At 39.7% G+C, this 22,264-nt stretch overlaps 1 protein-coding gene across 1 annotated transcript in view; it reads left to right on the top strand.

The window, feature by feature from the left end:
* The window catches only part of VWF (von Willebrand factor), a 144,782-nt gene that overhangs the window by 85,836 nt on the left and 36,682 nt on the right, over window positions 1-22,264 (top strand). Inside the window, exons 31-37 of the mRNA XM_075051674.1 lie at window positions 2,132-2,275; window positions 3,252-3,416; window positions 5,766-5,809; window positions 10,216-10,393; window positions 13,984-14,204; window positions 15,206-15,398; window positions 16,060-16,401. Coding sequence (XP_074907775.1) covers window positions 2,132-2,275; window positions 3,252-3,416; window positions 5,766-5,809; window positions 10,216-10,393; window positions 13,984-14,204; window positions 15,206-15,398; window positions 16,060-16,401 — 1,287 coding nt within the window. The remainder of the gene's footprint in view (window positions 1-2,131; window positions 2,276-3,251; window positions 3,417-5,765; window positions 5,810-10,215; window positions 10,394-13,983; window positions 14,205-15,205; window positions 15,399-16,059; window positions 16,402-22,264) is intronic.

Genomic DNA, 22,264 nt, shown 5'->3' with positions numbered 1-22,264 from the left:
TTGTTGCAAATAGAAAAACATTCAAAATTTTGAGGTTTTCACTGGACAGAAATTCTAAAGTGCTTTCATTTTATATGTAAAATATAATTCAGAATTATAGTGGGAATGAAAATCAAATTATAGGAATGAAATGAATCTACACAGTTGGAAGAACTAAAAAGATAATCATTGCATAGCAAGAAACACAAGAGAAACAAGCCATTTTGTTCTTAAATTCTGTTGAAAGCCTTCTGTTGAAAGCTTTCTGTTGATTTTTCTCCTTTTTTTCTTTTTTTTTTTTTCTTCTGATCGTAATTGACATTTCCAAAAAGCATTTTGATTTAAACAAACATGCATCTTTCTATTTGAAAACTAGTGCTTGGGAAAATATGTGACCCTTTCTAGACAGGCGATTGCTAGCGGAGGTAACGGCGTGTGACAGATGAAAGCTTGCAGAAGGAGAAATTGGTGTGGTTCCTATTCCTGCAGTAGGTCTGACAGGGCCTGGCAGCAGTTCCTGGTGGGTCCCAACTCTTCTCTTTAGTTGTGGGCATCTGTGTGGAAAGATGACAGGTGAAGATGAGGCTAAGGAAATAGTGATAATGGGGTAATGGGGAAGAAGAGGTGGCTGGATGAGGTGGGAAGGGGATATGAGGCTGTCAGGGACTGTAAAGTGTATGGGACAACAGGAAAGGATGGGGAAAGCAACAGTAGTTGAGAAGGGAATGTCACCTCCAAACCAGTACTGTGGCAAAGGAAACATTTGGGCTTTTTCCAGATACCCGTTCTAGGCTAGATTCTTCCAAGGGGTAAATTCTTCCTGAAACCCTGATGTAAGCCTTGTAGAGTTTCCAATTGCTGTTGCCGCGTTATCAATAGTCAAAGTGCTAAGTGAGCTTCCTAGAGGTTGTCCATGCTTGTAGCAGCTTGGGAAAAGGATCTTTGCTTCTAAAGTGAAAAGGAGTGGGTGATACAGTGAAAGAAGATATGAAGTGCAAAGTGTTCAGGTGTGCTAAGGTATTCTGGGGTGTGCTGGTGACTTATCTATGATCTGACTTCCAGTGTTTTACAAATGTGTTTGATTTTTAAAATTGTTCAGTGACTTCTTCAGGCAAACGTATTTCTGTTCCACTGTTACTGCAGATTACACAGAGGAACGATTCTTTCGAGTATTTGTTATTCACTGTTCACTGTTTGCCCTGAATGTCACATCAGTCACACGGTATCATTTCTACTTCCTAACCTGATAACTTCCAAGCCCAAAGGAGCTTTTAAGAAAGCTGCATATCATGATTCCCAGTATAAATATTTGTGCAAATACATATCTAAATACAAGTACGAGCAAAGTGCTCTCTTGCTGAGGTCATGATTTTGAACAAAAATTTGCCCAAGTGTTCACAGATGTTAAATGAAAGTGCAGCAGCTACCCATTTTTGCCAGTCTGTGATTTGGTAGCTAAGGTACAATTTCTTCGTGTGTTTTGTGGGGTTTGGTGGGTTTGATTTGTAGGGTTTTTTTTGTTGTTGTTTTTTTTGTTTGTTTGTTTGTTTTGTTTTTAATATGGATTGCCCAGTTATATTCTGGGTTAGTCTGAGTCTAGATTTCAGAGAGGTTGCTGGTAGGAGGGAGGCAAGATATGCTTGTCACACCCATAGAAAAAGTTGACCAAATTAGGGAAGGATTAGATCTTCTCTGAGAGCTGAGCAACTTGTGTGTGCAGTTCAGGATGGTGTGAAGTTGTAGATCAGATAGCCACTTGATGTCACTGTTGTTCTGCAATTGTGAAAAAGTACATATTCTACAATATCTTTTTCCTTTTGTGTAATGCAATGGTAATGTTTCTGGAAAAGGTAACTACTAAAGTGAGGAGCATAACTTTATCCTCGTGGCTAAGGGAAAGGCAGTAAAATTCCCATCACTTCAGAGATTGCGGAGCTAAGGATGGCCCTCCTGTGTTGGGATGTATTAATAGTACTGGTAGGTTCTTAATAGCTGAAATCTTTCATGTAGCAGCAATAAAGCAGACATTAAAAGTCCTTCAAGAAAAAGTATTTTGCAGTACTCTATAACCTACTAATACAACGTAAGATTTATTTTTATAGTCTCCTATGAGTTTTCTATTGTCTCTCTCATTTATCTCTTTTCTTCTTAGGAAAAGCCATTGATTTTGTAGTTCAGAATGCAATGTCAGAATCTCACGGAGGGAGACCCAGTGCATCAAAGGTCGCGATAGTCATCGTGTCAGGGAGATCAGAAGACACCGTGGAGGCTGCTGCACTTTCTGCAAGAATAAACAGTAAATCTTGTTTTGCTGTCACTATTTTTAAGCAGAGTTGTTGCTTTTTAAGTAATGCAGTAGAACAAAGGGTGAACAATTAAGGCACTGGTATGTTCATGTAAGTTCAGAACTCACAGTGTGTTATGTTCCGGTAAGAAAGAGGCCTGAACAAAATGTGCCTGAGGAAGATGCCTTTGAATTACCGGTAAATTCAGGACCAATCTGCAATTTAAGCTAAACAGCTTCTATAGGTTTCATAAATTAGTGGCATTTCATTTTCCAAGGTCCTGTGGATAGCTAGGGATGACAGAAATGTGTTCTAATATTATAAATTCAATACTGTTGCAGTACAGTGAATCTTGAAAGGTTCACTGCAATAATAATAAATAGAGGATGTGATCAGATTCTGCACTGACCTATACAGGAATATGCTTTTGCTATCAATGTGTTCTGCATGATTTTTCTTCAAGTTTTCTGGCTGTAGTCTCTGTACCTCAGATTCCTCAGGTGTTCAGCTGAGGAACATTGACTTCCTTTGTAGGTTGCTCTGGGAGCTATTGAATGAGCATGGACTAAATAACAACTATCAACTATTATTATTTGTTTTTAATTAAAAGGTTTGAAAATAATCCAATTGCCGTGTAACTGAAGAAAGAAAACAACATATTGAGATTTTTTTACATTTGGAAAAAAGTGAAGGTGGTGTTATTAAGTCTGCAGCTGCATTTTGTTGACTATGCATGATTGTATTATGCTTGGGACAAATAGAGCTCATCTTAGCTAACACTGTGATTAGAGCATAACCATTTCTGCCCTTAATTGCCTTTAGCCTATGTGGAGGGAGGGATGCAAGTAATACATGAAAATTAACTGTTGGGGGGAAAAAAGTTTTCCCAGATCTTTCATTCTAAAAAGCAAATGAAAAAAATACAACAGCAAAGACCTCCTTCTCCTGTGCATTGCCCACTTAAAACCTTTTCTTCTCTTTTCCTAGGGGTATCCCTGTTTCCAATTGGGGTTGGAAACAGATATGATGAAGAGCAACTGAGAACTTTGACAGGGCCATCAGCTGCTAACAGAATCATGAAGCTTCAGAATTTTGAAGACTTATCCACTATGATCACATTGAATAGTGAATTTATCAACAAAGTGTGCATGGGTAAGTCCAATATAGTTGTAGCCTCATAACTGGAGCAAAACCCCCAAATTGAAATGCCAAAACCAGAGTGCTTTTTCTTGATTTGAGAAGTCAGCCCAGTGCTCCTTTGATAGCATTTCACTGACACTCATCACAAATGCTAACATAGACGCCACCATCACTTAGGTGTAACAAAATCTGAGCCCTTTCAGCGTGTAGCCAACTGCTATTCTAATCCACCAACTTTCAGCAAGGTTTTTAAAACTGCTTAGGCCTAAACTTTCAAGCTATCATCTTATTAATAATCAGGGCTGGTCATTAACTGAAGGACACCAGGAAAGCTCAAGCTGTCACAAATGAATGGGGGCACGCTTCAGAAATGTTACAAGTTAGTTGTGAATAAAGATTCCAAAGATTCCATACCTATTTTTCTGCACAGACCTAAGCATTGTTATGTGTATGTCTACAAAGAATTCAGCCAAAGGGTCAGGAAAAAAAGAATAAGAAAGAATTAACTTTTCCAGGAAAACAAATACTGGGGAAAAAAAGGTATAAAATATTTTAAACATTCATTTATTTCTAGATAGCCATGCCCCCCATGTAAGGAAACTTGCTTCAACTCTGGCCATTGTTTTACTACTTTTGCCTCCTTGGTCTGTGTGTATATAGATATTTATTATTCATGGTGGTGATATTTCTATTACAATAGCATCTACTTGTCCTCTCTGCAAACCACTATCTCATCGTGTTAGTCATTGCACAGGTTTTTACCAGCATTACTAGGGCTTAGTTACGTCTCCATTAAAATAAGTGGACTTTTTTGCAGAGCCAAGTACCACTAAGAATGAGGAAGTTGCAGAGTGTGCACAGTCCAGCTTAGAGATATCCGATCAGTCTCCACTGGGATCACTTCTGGCATTTTAAAATCTCTCCAGAGCATCAAACAGCTGCCATTTTCTAGATTTAAACAGCTGCCATTTTCTTTCTTTTCTTTTAAAATAAGCTTTTAAAGATGCATTTCCTCTCCTCTCACTGTAAAATATGTGATTTTCTTGCCCTAAATTACATTGATCCAAGATATAGGATAGGGAGCAGGAATTTGAAGCTAGTAACTACTTTCTTATTGCAATCTGTGCTATAACCTATTGGTACTAGAGGTGAAAGCTTTGTATTTTTATGAAAGCTTTTCCAACAGCGCAAAGTGTATGCTCAAAAACTTGAATGATAGGTATCTTATATTAGACACCTAAATCTTAAAAATTTAGGTCTCCCCTTTGCTGATGATAAAGCCTTTGCTATGGGGTGGGAAACTGTCATCTTGTGTGTGTGTGTGTGTGTGTGTGTGTGTGTTTGGTTTTTTTTTTTTGTTTGCTTTTGTTTTATTTAAGTTTCTTACAATCTGTAAAGTGTAATTTTCCCCTCCAGACTCATACAGTTGGATTTCTTGTACGGAGGGAGTCTTACTTTATGTATGGAAGTGTACCAAAAATAATACTATTAAAAAGGTTTAAAAGATTTCCTAAATGCTTTCAAAATACATTACTTATCCTGGAAAAGACAGAGCATGGAGCATATATATGCTAGCAAAGTATAGTATTATATAAAGAGCTTGCTAGTCAGTGTTTTAATTTCCTAGACACGTGCTTATCACATTGTCATGCCATAGTACTTACATGAAATTACTTTCCATATATCTTTAGGTGTGTTATGAGAGCACATAAACATAGAAACTGCAGTTCAGTGGGTGCCTTGTGACCACCTAACTGATTATAGAAAAAACTGCTCATCACAGTAATGTCTGAATGTCAGGAAACAGAATTTGAGCATTCTTATTGCAGATATTTTCATACTTAGGCTAGTTGCTGACAAATCTTATCTTGAGGTTTCTCGCTGTATTTATCTTTCTGCATTTAATAAATGTGTGTGTGTGTGCATGGGTGTGTAAATTCTCATTACCTGCTAATTACCAGAAATATTCTCAATTCATCACAAGATTCAGAAGGAAGGCTGGACCCTGCCTCAGAGGTAAAACCATGATCATCTTTTATGTACTGTCTGGGCAGAGCTGTATGTCAGTACAAGAATTGCTGTAGAATTACAGCCTACTTGCTCACAGGGTATTTTGGGACCAATGTCATTGCAGAAGTCAGGTAATGCTAGCAGGAACAAAGTTTATGCATTCTTTGACTTTTGTACACTTTGGACAAATGCCGCAGTCTTCAGGTAGGGATTCTCACATTTCTGATGCAAAAAAAAAATTCTTACAGCCTAAGTCACATTTTTTAGTAAGCAATCTGTATTTTGGTGACTGCCACTTATAAGGCTGGATAAGGGCATGAGATGGCTAAAAGATGTCTCTTTCTCTTTCAGACCCTGTCAGAGAATGTATAGATGAGGATGGAAACAGAAAGAAAGTAAGTGTATTGCCTGGGTCATCCATCTGGCTTTCAAGTTACAAAGTTCATGCTGGACCATGAATACCTTCATAGATAATCTGAAACAAAATGTGTTGGACAATATTAAGAATTATTTTTAGGAGGAAAATGTTAGCTTTTGAACTGATGGGATAACTTTGCACAAAGGAGACTGCCTCTAACGACACCTGATCTTGCAGTGTGTTGAATATTATTGAAGGCAGTGCAGAGCCAAAACCTGTGACAGTGTGTCTTCCCTGACAAAGAGAAATGTATTTCCATCATCTGGTGAAAGAACTTCTGGGAAAGCTAGACATGGCCAAAATAAAGGTGGACGTACAGGGCGAGGCAATGTCATTGTCCAGACACCCTCCTTCTGCTAAAAATACAAGTACCTTGACCCTATGAAAAATTTATAGGAAGATAATTATTGTGTGATAGTCAACTCTCTAGGGAAAACCATCTCTTATGTAATGAAATCAAAGTTCTTAGTTTTCTTTTGCAGAAAAGTTTTTATTAATCCTGAGAAAATGCTCAGAAATGTTAGTACACCTGTCCGATGTATCAAAAGTGATCTGCTCTAAGAAAGGAATGATATAGAAGTTATAAATGGTTCAGTTCCTTCACCTCAGGTGAAATGCCAAGGTTTTTGAGTGCATATGATACTTCATGCATTTAAAAATATTAACGTAAGCTTGTTACATGTTTTCTAGTAGGGGTCAGTTATGAGTTCTACCCTAGGATTTATCTTGAATTTCCAGTACATGAAAAATATTCCTTTGATTTTTCCCTTGTGAAGACATGACTGTAAGGAAGGATGTGACTAATAAAGAAATGCTTATGAATTGTCTAGACGCAGGAAATGTATCAAAGCTGCCTTACGTGGTTGGCCTTGGTCAGCTGGTCAGAACACAGAAAGGCTTTTGCTAGATCAGACACTAAGTATAGCTTGGTGGCTTTGAGTTTGACAACCTAATTAAGAAAAAAACCAACAAACCAAAACTAAGCTTGGAAAACTTTCTTAATTGAAACCAAAAAATGATCAGATTCTTGTTGTTTATTCATTTGAAGTGCATGTGTCCAGGCCTCTGGGCTCCTAGAAGCAGATACAGGTACATGTAGATAAGTGCTGGGAAGGCTAAACGTGAATTTCAGACATGTCAGGCTTCATTTTTTTGGTGGTAAACTTAAAACACAATTTCCATTCCGGCTAAAATGTTTTTTGGAAGAAAAGAGGGCAGGCTCTAGTCCATATAAAAATGAACCACACTTTCAAATGGTAGCCTTTAGGGGGATTTTGTGTTACCTTTTCTATCAGCCAGAAAAAATGGGGGTTAGAAGACATGCCGACGTGGTAGCCGTTGCCTTTTGGAGCAGGCTGTTGAGCATCCCGTGGTGCCCACAGGACACTGTGGAAGTGTTCTGCCCCCACGCTCTGAACTCCTCTGCTGCCTCAATGGCAGTAACATGCCAACGTTGGCCTGTTACCCTCTTCCAGCGTAGTTCACAAATCCACGGGGATGAAGAATCAAGGCTCTTTCCTAAGTCAGAAAAGACAGGCTCTTACATCAGATCCATAATATTTCAGGCGTTACTCAGAGAATTACTGCAGGAGGCTCAGTTCCCCAAGCGGGATGTCTGTCATGCACCTGGAGATTGTGGGAACTGATCTCTTGCAGTTTGCAAGGAAATCAGAGTTCTCAGGATCAAAAAGCTCAGGCTAAATCCTATCAGTATCGTCAGTGATATGATTTGTTACATTATTTTTGTTATTACTTCTACCCTGGAAATGACTGTTGAAGGAAGATTCATGGCTAAGGTCACTGTTAGTAGCAGAAGGATGGAAGATCAGTCCATCCAACCCCGTATTACTTGGCCAATAATAGAAGTCAGGGAAGAACGTAAGTAAGAATATATGAAAGTTCCCTGAACTATCCTAGCCTTGAACAATTTGTGACTCAGGGACACCCTGAGCTGCGAGTGGCACCTTTTGGTGTTTGATAGTGCTCAATAGTTTTCTCCTCTATGAATTTGTTCAGTCATTCTTTGAATCCATGTCAGTTTTTAGTACTTATCAAATCCAGTGGCAAGGAGTTCCAATAATGCTAAATACAGGCTGTGGAAAGAACCACTGTTTTAATATTTGAACTTGCCAGTTGACAGAATGTGTGAAGGATTATGATAGATTAAGGGTTTTTTAATGTAGTTAATTTTCATCAGTAGTCTTGTTTTGATGCTTTTAAGCAGGCATAATGGTGATAATAGAAGTGTAGGTACTTGTCTTATAGTGGTAGCACTTCGCTATACAGATCACTTCATGATGATCTTCTGCATTTCTAGTCTACATGTGGTGGTAAAAACCACATTCCTAAACTAACTGTTTCCGTAGCATGACTTTACTGGTGTGTTGTTCAGCACTTGGTTTAGAGAAGAACAACCAACCGAACAAAACCCTGACTAAATTAGAAGGTGCCAGCTGATGAAGCCGGTCAAGGTATGTGGCTCGCTCTCCTGCAGATGCACTATAAGAGAAAGAGTCTGCGAGTCCAGGTCCGTAGGTTCAGAGCTCCCTCGGAGAGGAAGTCTGAGGCTTCCTCCGGTGTGCTGGCAGGCTCATCACTTTCAGCAGACTTATCCTTCACGATTTAGAAACCTCTGCTTTTGCTTTCCTTTCTGTCCTATTTTTACTCCTACGATTTCATATCAATTGGGATTTTAGGCTTTCTTTGTCTTCAGAGTCCCTGTGTTTTCCTCTGCACCAGCATTCTTGGCTTTTTTGGATCCTTCAACTGATATTTTTGTTTTAATGTTCTGTGCTTTGCTTTTCTTGTCCAGCTCTTAGATGTTTTCCAATAGATGTTCTGTTAAGGAGTGAAATAAAAACAATTAAATATGTATGGAAGCCAGAGGGTCCTTTGCCAGACTTGCGCAGCTGTATATGTACCCTTCCAGGTGCTCCACTTTCAATGAGTTGTAGGCGAGACAACTATAATTAAAAACCATTCTGTTTCTTCCTATCTAAATATTTTCTCCATACTTAAAGCTCCTCATGTTACTTTTTTCACAGCTTCCTCTAGGCTCACAAGCCTGGAAAGTATTAAGCCACTTTCAGGACAAGTTGCCTTTTTCAAAGTCCTGAAACATACAAAGCCCGTCCAGTAAATTAACATATTTAATATGTAAACTTTCATGGCTGCAAATCTGGCAGTTCTCTTTTAGACTTGACAGTATCACATAGCTCAGATACTTTAACATCACTATTCTTGGTTTGCACATTAGTGCCAAGAATAGTCTGTGAATTATGTTGTGGTTACCTAAGTATTTTATCACTTTGCTCTTCTCTTTCATGGGAATGATGGGTAAGCTGAAAAGGAGAGGATGGGAGATGACCTTGCTCAATAGCAGTCAACTTTTCTTTGCCACATGTTTCTGCCTGTGATTATCAAGAAATGTTATCCAGTTCAGAGAACCACTGTCTTGCTTGTTACTAGTGCTCCTGGACTCACCTGTGTAGAGATAGGTCTGGAAAGGGCTGTTTCCCACATTTGGGGATATTCTTGGGAATGCAGACCTCAGGGATGAACACTCTATGTTGAAATTCATTGAGCCTATTTATGGACTTTAGAGCTCTGTGGGACTGGGGCCAGAGAGCTCAGCTTTTTGCAGATACAAATCTTGAGATATTCCAGATTGTGTCCACATCTATTTCTCTGTCATTTGGTAGTATATAATCCTGGTGCCTTAAAATTTAGACTGTCCTTTAAAAGATGAGAATATATTTTATATTTTGTTTTGAATTTTACAAAACCACTATGCATATCTAACAACAGGAATCTGGTAAAGGAACAATTTCCCTTCGGGAAGGGAGGAAATGTTTTCAAGTTTCGGAGTTGTGGATAGAATAACTAGAGTATTCCGTGCCTTTCTAGCTTGGAATAAATATTGTTAATTCCTGCTGTACCATGACCATCTGTGATCAGAGCTCTTTCTAAAATAATTTTATGGCTTATGAAGACTAAAGGCTTTGACATTTAAAGAAAAGCTAAGGGGAATTCTTTGTTGACCATGCTATTCATGCATGCTGTAGGATGGCTAAGCTAACAATAGATGGAGTACCAGATACTTCATTCTGCTGTAATAAAACATCTCCTGTTCTAGGCTTTTATCTTGTGCTTGGAATTTCAGAGTCTATTTCTTACAGTGTTGCTAATTTAAACTTTCTCATCCTCATGAAGTCCTTAATACACTGCATTCTATTATTTAATTATCCAAGGCTAATTTGAGTAGCACTGCTGTCAGTGTCACTTTACTTGCTAGCCGTAGGATTGTGGCAGCAGCCAAGTTTTGCATTTTTCTCCCCTCCGCCCATGTTCTTAATTGTTAAATATCCATGTCTCCCCATCTAGCCTGGTGACAAATGGACATTACCAGACCAGTGCCACACTGTGACATGCTTTCCAGGAGATTACACAGTTCTGGAGAGTCACCAAATTAACTGTGAGAGGATGCCAAAACCAGTATGTCACAGCAATCTTCCTGCTGTCAAGGTTGAAGAAACTTGTGGCTGCCGATGGATGTGTCCATGTGAGTATCTATCTTTGCATGTAAGCCTGTCCCTCGCCATCGCTTGAAATGTTTCTCAGAAATGTAATGCTGAATGGAGCTCTTCAGTCGTTGTACACATCAAAGATGATTGAGGTGGGGGGAACTGATGCTGTACACTGGTTAAGAAAACAGCTAGGAGCATGAAAGCCTTACTGATGCCTAAATGTGTGATGCTATATGCAAGTTCAGGACCGCCACGAGCTTATTTTTTGCATTAGCATATCTACAGTGTTTTATCAGAGAATCTCACACTCAATTTCCGAAGCTGTGTGAACTGGGAAGGAGGATGTATGGAAGAAAACAGAAATTTATTTCACAAGCTGTAAGCAAGCGATGTATTCTTGGTTCACCTCTAGGCTTGAGGGTTTGGCCTGACCTCAATCAAGCGCACATATTAAAGAAACAACAATAAAAAAATGCTTCCTCCTTCTGTAAAATCTCACATTGAGTATCTGAGCAGAAATGGTGACCGCTGTGTGATTAGTACCTTGGCTGAGGTGACAGGAACAGAAATTAAGTGCACCCACTCGCGTTTACAGGGCAGAGGGGTTCAGCCCTGAGGCTGGTGATCCATTTACTGAAAAATGAGACCCTTTAGGAAAATCCCACATATGTGAAGGGAAGACTTAAGGGAGGAATAATGATGATTTAAAGCAAAAAAACCCAAGCTGGAACCTCCAGATCACCTCCATGCCCAGACAGATGCTCTGGCAATGGTGAAACGGAGGCAGTCTGGGGTAAAGGAGGCAGTGATGCCTGGTTGCATGAAGTCACAGGGAAGAGCACTTTATGGGGGAATGAGGAGTAGGCTCAGCCGCTGGGTCTTTCGGTACACCTCAGCCTGAGTTTGGGGACTGAGCCTTACCTCCTTTCCGTGGGAAATGCACTGTAGTCATATGCTCGATTTCCATACAAATTAGTGAAGATGTTTGTTTTGAATTAAATGTCAAGAAGATCAGCTCCAGTAGCTCTTAAAGGTTGTAGCTATATAAAAGAATGCATTTCTACAGCCCAATCATGCATGCTATTAGAGTTAAAATTTGCAGAAATCTCCAAAACAGGAACCTGTAGGTGTTACAGCATTTAAACCCTGTTCAGAGCCTGAATATCTTTGGCTTTAATGGAGCTTAGGGGACTGTACTCCTCAACATAATTTTGAAAATTGGGCTTATATCTAAAGTCATGTGTTTACTTTTAGAAAGTAAATCAGAACCCAATATATACCTTCTCTTCATAATGTATAATCTCAATTTAAAATGTCCTCTGACAAACTGGTGGTTTTAAGAACAATTTCTTCAGGGCACTGCTTGAAATACCTAAGCTGGGTAGCTAGATTTTGATGCCTGAACTGTTAGACATCCAAAATTGTAACACCCTAAGTTTTAACACTTCGTAAAAGCACATTTGATTATCCAAAACCTTTAAAGCTAACATTTCTGGTTTGATACAAGTATTTCAAAAAGGTAAAAAGATTTTTAGTTGAATAATCATAAATATTTTATAATGTTTAAAAGATGCTCGTAGTGATATCTACCCATAAAAAGTACATCTGTAATAATTTTCTTGATCGTAAATATATTGATAGCAACACGAAAGCATTACTTTTGGCATGCAAAACCTGTCTTCATAATGAATTTCTGAAAGGATGAAATGAAAATTACCATTTATACTGTTAGCTGATTATGATGGAAAGACCTATAGTTAACCTGAGATTGCTGCTGTTTAACATGAGCTAACAATTGTTTAACTCTATGAATTTAATGAGCCATGGTACCCAACGCAAAATTTAATTTTTTCCTTTTTTTTTTTTTTTCCCCCAAGGTGGTACAGCTTGTGAGGGAAAAGTAGTAAGTTTTCATATGTTATAGAAGGAGAGGATAAAAAGTCCCCAATCCCACCCAGTTGATCAAAACCCCACGGGTAAAGTACCCTTGTTTCAACAACTACTCAGTGAAACCAGGGCGATGCTGTGTCAACTAAAGCAACATCCGTAGCCGGCGGGAAGGCTGATTGTGATGCCCTCTGTGCTGTAGTCAGAGCCAAAACTCACAGCAATCAGTGAACTTTAGAGATGGGCATAGCAAAATAGGTGCTTAGTAGGAGGTCAGCGTGCTTCAGCATCTCTTTGCTGTTATGGATGGAGGCTGGTTAGGCAGTCTGTGCTGCAGGAGCGTGGCAGTTCATGCTTAATTGTCTCTTGTGATTCAGTGAAGTAGTATTTAGTTATTTAGAGAGCTAAGGCACACTTTCAAGCGATTGCTTGGCAGTGCAGATGATACGACAAATGCTTTTGCAAAGAGGAAGTACTTGAAAATGTGTTCTTCTTATGTCATATAACTGAGTTCAGAGGGAGTTAAACCATAAAGGTACTTGCTTGCTGAACTAGTTACAAATTTTATAGTAACATGATTTGCAAAGTGTGATTCATGGTTGTTGGGTGCTTTTGGACTACACTTAAATGGATTGCATTAATACAATTTGTGCTACAGAATACCTGTGAGAAATGTAAAGGGATTCCCATTATCCTTAGGTTTTTTTTTTTAGATGTCCAGGAATAAAAAAAGGTTGAGAAACATTGTTTTATTGCTAACTTGTTTCATTGTTGTTTATACGTGAACTTTGTAAGCAGGTGCAGTAAAACATCTGAAGATGCTCCATATTTTTTTTTTTTTTTTTTTTTTTTTAGCACAAGTTGCTGTTCAATGTTTTTCCTGGGAAACTAAGTTTGAAGGTCAATGAATGGGAAACAGATTATTCTCAAATCTCAGTTAGAAGCCAAGTAGCTGAATTGTTAACAAGGAGAATTATCTTCCTGCATGTTTATCTGACATTGCTTTTATTGTCCTTATTATCTTTAGGCAAAAGATTTGAAAATGCGTGAGTCAGAAGCATCCTTTTGCTCAGATTTTGTTTTGGTACTTGTGAGATTATAATCTGCCTTGTTTTCCAGTTTGTGAAGACAAGGAAGTGTTTATAACCCAATGACCAGGACACTGAGCTGTCAGTTGACCACTGGTTTATCCTCTGCACAGTATTTCTCTGCCCTTTATCTGTTTCCCATCTGAAAAAAAAGTCCCCTTGTATCGACTTATGACATGTGTTTGATAAGAATGAAATAGTGTTATTTTCTTTCAAATATAATACTGTACAGAATAAAAAACAATAACATAATAAAAGTGCAATGCAAAAATTAAAAAATAAGTATGTTATAGTCTTTCTACAGAGGGGGAAGGGATTTTCCCTGCTCTTATTTTTCATATAAAATTTAATAAATCACATTGCATGAAATTTATTCACATTAAAAGGGATCTCCTATGAGTTTATCCAAATCTTTTGTAATAGTGATTGCTCCAGACAAAGATACTTAAAAAACCCCCACGTGATTAAGTATTTACCAAAGTTTCTTGTCAAGGATTTGCTTCAGCATTTGCAATTCATTACCTTCCTAGCTTTCTCAATTAATTGGTTCCACATGCCCATAACAATTGTGAAGAAATAGTTTAATTTGAACAAAAGTGAATGCCTATATGTTTTTTTTATTTTTTTTTTTTTTCTTCATTGACTTGCAGGTGTCTGTATAGGAAGTTCAACTCGACATATTGTCACTTTTGATGGGCTGAATTTTAAGCTGACTGGCAATTGCTCCTACACCTTGTTTCGAGACACGCAACATGATGTTGAAGTTCTCCTCCACGAAGGACCATGCAAAGCAGCACCGAGGATGAACTGTATGGACTCCATTGAAGTCAAACATCGTGGTGTATCTGTTCAGCTCTTCAGTGACATGGCAGTAAGCTAAACACAATGAAGTGATCTGTGCATTTTCTGCTAATGCTATAGCTTTCAGGTTACGAGGACAGATTTGTTCCCTTTATCCAGTTTCTGTTCCCCTTGCAGCCTATTCTTAGGCTTCTGAGCAAATGCCTCGTTTCAATTTCATGATATAATCGATGTTCGCATAACAAGCCAGACACGTTTCTCCTCTTGTTCTCCCTGTTGTGCTGGTGTGACAATGTCAAGAACATGGGATTTGGCAACATCTCCCTGACACTTCTGCCAGAAAGGCAGGGATTATAGACAGGACATACTGCACTCTGATTCTCCTCTTTTGGCAGAGGTCCTTTACACAAAGTTATCGTTCGGTGGATGGGAGAGCAGTCTGTTCTTCACAAGTCTATACGTGACTGGCTAGTTGAGGAGCTAGGGAGTTGGTTCTTACCTTGTTTGCAGGTGGACCTCAGTGTTAGAAGAGAGGCCGGCTTAGTATGCATTACATCTATTTTGTAGGCAGAGAAGTAGTCAAATTCAATATGACCCATTCTTCAATCTCTGGGTTCCTCAGACATACAGGAGTTGGCTAGCCTGCAAAGGTGATCTCTTCTGACTCGTGCAGCAGAATAGGATGGACCAAAACACCTGCACCCAGTTCTGCATGGTGATGGACAGCCTTGCCTTTCACTGAGTTGTATTGATAATCAGGGTCTGTAGGCAGCATTTTAACTTCATGGCATTAGATTGCTAGTCTGTAAATACGTGATGCTGAAGGAAGGTATGCACTCATATGGGAAAATGTTGAAAGAGTTGTTCATACAATAAACAGAATGAAGGTCAATTAGTTCTGTACATTTTTACAATCAAGAGAAAGTTTCAGCTTGCAAAATTGTTTCTTATGTCCAGATTCAGCTGGAACTTGAAGTACTTGTGAAGTCAAAATATGTTGCAATTGTAAGATTGGGTTGATTTTAATTGCTTTCTAGAACTGATGTGATGATCTTGCCTTTTTGAAAACAGGTGGCTGTTAATGGTGAAAGGGTTCATATCCCCTATTCTAGCAGTTTATTTGAAGTCACTGTCTATGGAGCAATAATGCATGAAATCAAGTTCTCCCATCTTGGACATAATCTCACATTCACTCCAAGAAACAATGAATTTATTCTTAAACTTAATTCAAAGAGCTTTTCTTCAGGAACACAAGGGCTTTGTGGTAAGTCTGAAAGCTAGTAATTTTAACAGCTTCCTACTTGGACTTGAACTGCTGTATATGTTATTGTAATTTGTGTGGCCCTGAACCTGTAAACTTTCTGGCTGAACTGATCCCCCGTTGTTGGCACATTGCTAATCTATGTAGGTTTTTCTACATTGGCTATCAATGTAACAGCTCATTGACTCCCAGTAATACCTTAGAAAGAACAGGCTGGACATCTTTCATGTTTTACTTATTTCACATTATCTTTTCAAGGAGGTCGGTTGTTTGTTTTTTTGTTTTTTTTTTTTTGGATGGAGGTTTAACTTTAGGTTCTTACATATACATTTCTGTTTGCAGTGAAGGTGAATGTTTTGTGAGGAGTACTACTCCCTGGGACAATTAATTCTATGGTAACCTCAAAGGTATAATCTATTGTATAGCTTATACCTCTGTGGCATAACGTATACCTCCTGTAATGAGGAAATGGGAAACAAGACCTAGGGTTTTTATGCCTCTACTGATAATAGCCATGAGGAATATCATTCACTCATTCCACTTCCCCCTGGCATTCACCAAGTGGCCCCAACCAGCTCTGTCTGCTCTGTGCCTGTTTTCTCTAGGTTTATTTTATTGCTGACTGTATCCAGACTTTTTCTTTTCCTTTTACTCCCTCTCCTAGGGGTGTGTGACCAGAACCATGTCAACGACTTCACATTACGTGATGGCTCTGTCACTCCTGACAGCACCATGTTTATCCAAGACTGGACAGTGGAAGAGCCAGGAAAGATCTGTGAAATCCGTAGAGAAGACAGATGCTCTGAGCACACAACGAGCCACTGCCGCTTTCTGCTTTCTGATCGGTTTGCAGAGTGCCACAGGATATTGTCCCCCAACATGTTCTACGAGGCCTGCGCAGAGACCAGCTGCTATGAGGATGAAGCCTGTGAGATGATAACTTCCTACGCTCACATCTGCAGGGAAAACGGGGTCTGCGTAGACTGGAGAACACCTGAGTTTTGTCGTAAGGGGTTTAGTCTATGTTTAAGACTAATACAGAAACTGTCTTAATTGGTGATGGTGATGACAGTGACCACCTTGTCAGTGTATACTAATTTTTGATTGCTGTGTAATGGGGCAGAAGTTCCAGATTGAGTTTCCCATACAAGTCATACTGCAGATCTAATAGCATGCAACTTAGTGGATGACAAACCAGTTATGGAAAAAATGTTTCTTTGTAAACTGCTAACTAGTAAAATGCAAGGTAGTTATGCGAGGCTAAAGGGATAACCTATGAAATAAAAATACTGTGAAAGCCGTGTACAGGTAAATACAGCGATGTGACAGTACCTGACTCTGCAGCCACTGAACCACCGTGGGGCCAGGTTTGGACCAAGTCTGCTCCGATTCTGCCAGGCAGTTTTAGCTGCAGATATCCTTGCTTTGGTACAGACATTGGAGGATCTGTACAAGGTGGCCAGGGAAGCTCATAATTTGGACTAGTGGAACTGCTTCCCAGCCTGTCACTCTTGTAGCTGCACATAATGGCACAAAATAAGACTTTTCTCTGTAATAGTTTCACAAATTCCCTACATTCCAACCAAAGCCTAGACTTTTCAGACCATGATGGAAAAGCCAGTGTGATTTTAAGCTTCTGCTGCACTGAAAAATGGGGAAACGGCCACTCTCTGTGGTCTCTTTTCTTGCTAGCACGTGATAGCTACACTGATCAAACCAGCTGTAATTTGCTTTGCAAATCTGGTTCTCCTTCTGGCTGTGTTTTCACTTGTGTTTTGGAGGTGATGATTTTGTGCTGTGAGAAAGCAGTATAGCAGGGTGTGAGTCTTGCAAATTGCTCAGAGCCCAATAGGAGCAGGACAAGCATGCTAGTGCTAAATTCAGATGCTTGTTGCTTTGTATACCTACTCCCCTAAATTTTTACAGACATAAGAATTTCTGCCCTATCTTCCTGGTTTTTTTTAATTTTCTCCTGACAGCCTGATTACAAGTCATACCTAAAGATCTGCAAAAAATGCAACATACAGTTAAATACAAATAAGTAACTCTTGAGGTGGTGTTATTCTATACCTTCTCCTGTTAGCCTGTTTGCAGTGATGGTTACAGACGTTCAGAAACACTCACAGTGTTTCTGGTTTAATCAAGTATCTGAGGTGTGTATGTATGTAGGCATTTTCTGTCCCAGTTAGCCTCTTATATAGTGTCTTGATATCCCAGTTGTTTTTCAAATCTCCTGTCTCTCCAGTTTAGTCGGGTCTTGTTGCCATGCTTTCTTTCCCTCTTGCTGCCCAGATACTTTTTGTTTCAGAAGTGGAGAACCAGCATCCTAAAGGCATGGTACCACAAGAACTCGGTCCATGTTTTGGTTTTGTTCATGTTTTAAACTCAAGACTGAGGGAATGATGGGACAACAAGTCAAGAATGTGAATGTGAATTTGGCCTGAGCTTCCTGTCAGTGTCTTAAATATCTTTCCAGGATAGGTTATTGAAGAACATGTTACTGTCACAGACTGAATCTTTTAAGAGACAACACATTTTGGAGTATAGTCCTAGAAAACAGAGGGAGAATATTGCCAGCCATTTTCCAAATGTAGTGCTTTAGTCAGGCTTTGAAAATTGTAATGTCCAAGGCTGAATGTCAGTGGAGTACCTTAATAACTCTCTGCAGTTTTCAAATTCACATCTTGTTAGACAGCGTGTACAAGGATAGATGAAGAGTTGCCAGTTTTAAAACTAGTTGCATAAAACAGTCGTTAGTGTTCTAACAATAGCATCATCATCTTCCTTCGAGCAGGTGCATGTGTGCAACTGCCAAAAATAAAATTGTCAATTACAGGGACATTGTACAGGTTACATTAATGACTAAATAGAGAGTGCAGCTTAATCACTCTACCACTACATGTTGAATAACAATGCCATGGTTCTGGAATATCTTGCTTCCCTCCCCCCACTCCAGTGAGTCCCTGTCATTTTTGTAGAGTTTGATTTGAGGTTTTGTCATGCCATATTGGGACATTTCAAGCAGTACAAGTCCTTCCTGACTACTCTGCCTGGATGGGTGAATATACTCGCTGGAATATCTGATAAAGACAGGCTCTGTTCTCCATCCTGTGCTCATTCAGTTCCACTGCCTGAGCTTTCCTTGGCTCTTTTTGGGAGGGTGGATGTGTCAAGTGCTATCTGGTAGACTCCAGCTTTGTGTCAATGGATGGAAGGAAACTTTACTCCAAGGTGGGAATGCACGGTGAGGAAGATTATGTAGACTTAAGTTGCAGCAGCCTGTACCTTCCGATAGCCATGTAACCCTGAGGCATAGAATATGCACCTCTTGAGCAGGCTCACCCTCACAGTTTCAATGACAGTATGGACTTTATCTCAATGTGAAGGTCATAGGGATTTCTAACAAAGCGCTGCATTGCTAATATTGACACATGTTGGGATTCAGCTTTGCATGGAGAGGAAGCTTTATTCACCTGGAAATAGGATTGTTTATATAGTGATTAATGAATGGACTGAGATATGTTCATTCTGCAGGTACAAAAGAAATGGCAGCTTGTGTGGAGGTGACCAAGTCAGCTTTGAACTGTGTAGCTCAAGTAACAGTAACAGTCAGCAAATTTTGCTCAGAAAGCAGAAATACTCAGAAGATAAATGACAGCAGCAGCAGTTGTTAATCTTCATATGCTGATGTTTCCATGAGTGCTTCTCAGCAGCTCTTTAAGCTCATTTATATGCAGTGTGGACATGCCTTCTAGGTACTTGCCAATACTAGCTTGCAGATGAATTAAACTGAGATAGGTAGTTGATGCTTGTGTATGAAACAAACCGCTAGCTGGTACTGCTCAGTAAAGCTGTGATTCTTTGAGGAGGATGCTGGTGGCACTCGGCAGCTGCAGGGATTCCTGGAAAAATATTTTGCTTGAAAACAACGTTTTTCATGAGCCATTCTGGTTGTTGGAGGCTTTTGTGTTTTGCCTTTCATTGGGTTGTTTTGCAGGTCCAGGTTAGAAAGCAAATGCATAACAGGCTGTGCTGCTCAACTGAGGGGCAGTGCCTGGCAGAGAAGCAAGAATGAGGGTCAGGAGGAGGAGAGAGAAGCAATGGGATATGAGAAACCTTTAAACCACCTCTACACTGAGTGGAGCTACACTGAGATTATCTGCTGCTGTTTGTTCGCTGTGTAAGCAAGGCATGCTGGTGAGGACCATAACAGCTGAAGGATTTAAACCATGACTTGGAAATCAGCAGTATCAGGGTGGCTTTACAACTGCCTTCAGCTGATCTGGGACGGTTTTCCTCTTCTACCTCCAGCCATGCATTCACGCTCCTTTTGCTGTGCTGGCAGTAGTCCTCATGTGCTGCTTGGTGAGCTGTGAAAACTGGTTGTAAAAGGAAAAAAGTGCCAGCAGGAAAGAGCAGCTGAGGTGAGGAGATTAGGGAAGAGAAGAGACTGCCCCTTTTGATGGCAGCACTGGTCTAAATTGGTTTAATGTGGCCTTGAAACTACTCCCAAGAACACTGGAAAAACCCTTCTAAACAAATTCCTTTGGGAAAAGAAGACTGTTAAGAGAGGTTTAAGAAAACTGTGCCTGAGCAATGTTGGGAAGGTTGACTGGCAGCTGATGAGCTATTTGCCCTGGTGCATTATTCATTCCAGCTTCATCAGCACTGGAGTTTTAGCTGTCCTTTTGGCTGCACATGACAGTAAGTCACAGTGGTGTGAGACCTCAGGAGCTAGCTAGCTGCTAAATTTGTGCTAAATTATATTACTGATAAGAAAGGAGTGGTATTGTTCCCTGAAAGGATGCGTGCCTTTTTCCATGTATCACAGGCTTGAAAAACAGCCCTCCCCTAGATATCCATCTAGTACTTTAACCAAAGGTGCTCCCTCTTGTCTTTTCTGTTTAAGCCACAAAGTCAGGGTGAATCCCAGTGCAAACTGTCACTAGATCTTTCACTCTGAATGTAGGTGGTTTATTTTATTTTGATGGACTTGCACATTCTGTCGATCCTCATAGAGGTTATTTTCTCCCAACCAGTATCTACTAGGAATAGCGACTCTAATTTAAAGGAAAAATAAGAAACTGAAGAAATGTCAATACTTAAATGTACCAGATGACCCTTTGAAATCATAGGTTTACAGGAAACTGTTTTGTGTTCCCCCCCGCCCCCCCCACCCCACCCCCCAGTTTTTCTTTTACTATTTTCTTCCCTGTTTGAAAGAAAAGACTGCTTTAATGGAGCCAACAAACAGAATACCATATCAATACGTGATCATAGCAGCATCGTACATGGTAGTATTTGAGGTAGATTTCTTTTGAAACTAATTTGGTAGAAGAATTACTCTTCTATTACTTGCTTTCAGCCTTATTTCCACCTTTTGCTAGTACCTCTAGTCTTTTCCTTTTCATTCTGAAACAACAGGCATTTGAGGTGAGTGCTGAAATAGCTAGCCAGGAGGGTGGCTTGTTGAAATACTTGTCTCTGAGGCTGATTGTTGGGAGTCCTTCACGCCTCCTCACATTCTATACCTCTGGCAGAAGTTTCCATACAACAAGCAGAGTTACCTGTAAATCATGTAGGACCTGACCAAATCTCTGGAGCATAAGGGCAGTAAGGTATTTGAGGTGGCTTTCCTCAATCACCTGGTTGTCATTGCACCAGTAGGATGAAAGGATGCTTAGGATGATTTTCCAGACATTGATGGAGTTTCTCCTATCTCTTGACACTGCTTATGCACATCTCATTCCCATGCCCCACAGGACAGAGGTGACTTCAAAACAGGGTCATTCATGGGAGCTCATTTATATTTCTTTTGCAAAACCTAACCACCTCATTTCTTCATTCCTTGAAAAAAAATTGCCATTTTACACAGGCATGCAGGCTTTTTGATAGTATATCTGGAGTCCGGGGCACGGTTCTTCACTGTGTTTTTCACACAGCTGGCTCCTTAATGCCAGCCAAAGAGGAAGAAGCAGAAGGGGCTATGTTACATGAAGTACATTAGAGGCTTGAGCATTGGTACTCATTCTGCTTGAGAGCTGTCCAGGTTCTATGCTGACAAGCATCAGCACTAAACTCTAAAATAAATTAATCTAATTTTGTGCAGAGAAGGTTTACTAGATTTGCTTTAGGGCTAGTGATAGGTAAGAAAGATGAAAGCCAGTGTGCTGAGTGTATTTACTAACACTAGAATAAAAAGTAAATGACGCGCTACCTTAATAGGCGCTGTGGATGTATTTTCACACATTCATTAGAGCTGACGTGAGACCGTCACAGGCAATAAGCACTGGTGCTTACTCTAGGCACCTTGTTTACAGAACTGTTTCTGGAAATGAGTTTTTCTGGAGAGTGTAGTCTAGGTAGCTGCTAGTACAGGTTTAAAAGCAGGCGATTTCTCCTATTTTACTTGGATAGACCTTTTTGTGTTTTCAGAATCTAGCCAAAGCATTTCATGGTGGGACTGGACTCCCCATCAAGTTCCTGTGGCTTTTCAAATTCCTCTGCATCTGCTGAACTATGATGGTTATCTGCACATACAACCATAGACTCCAACAAACCAGAAATAATTGGATTTAGCATGGCTTGAAACAGAAAAGGGTTAACGCTAAAGACCTTTCATTTCTGTTTCCTTTGGCTGCTAAGAAGGGTGTGTGTAGACAGTTCAGCTGATGAGTACATGTTTGGTTAGGATCTCAGGTCTTCATTCAGTAATTTTCTTTCAGTGTTTTTTGTCAGGGGACTGAAAAAAAGTTTTATAAACCTCACAGCAGTCACAAACTCTGAACTAAGAAACACTTTTCCTAATTGAAGCTGTAGAGAAAAATAAAGTAGGCTTAAGGGAGTACACAGAGTGGAAGCTGTGTCTG

The sequence above is a fragment of the Buteo buteo genome, chromosome 19 (genome assembly GCF_964188355.1).
Source record: "Buteo buteo chromosome 19, bButBut1.hap1.1, whole genome shotgun sequence".
NCBI lineage: Eukaryota > Metazoa > Chordata > Aves > Accipitriformes > Accipitridae > Buteo > Buteo buteo.
Note: the sequence above shows the minus strand (reverse complement) of the source record. Positions and strands in the feature narration are given on the sequence as shown.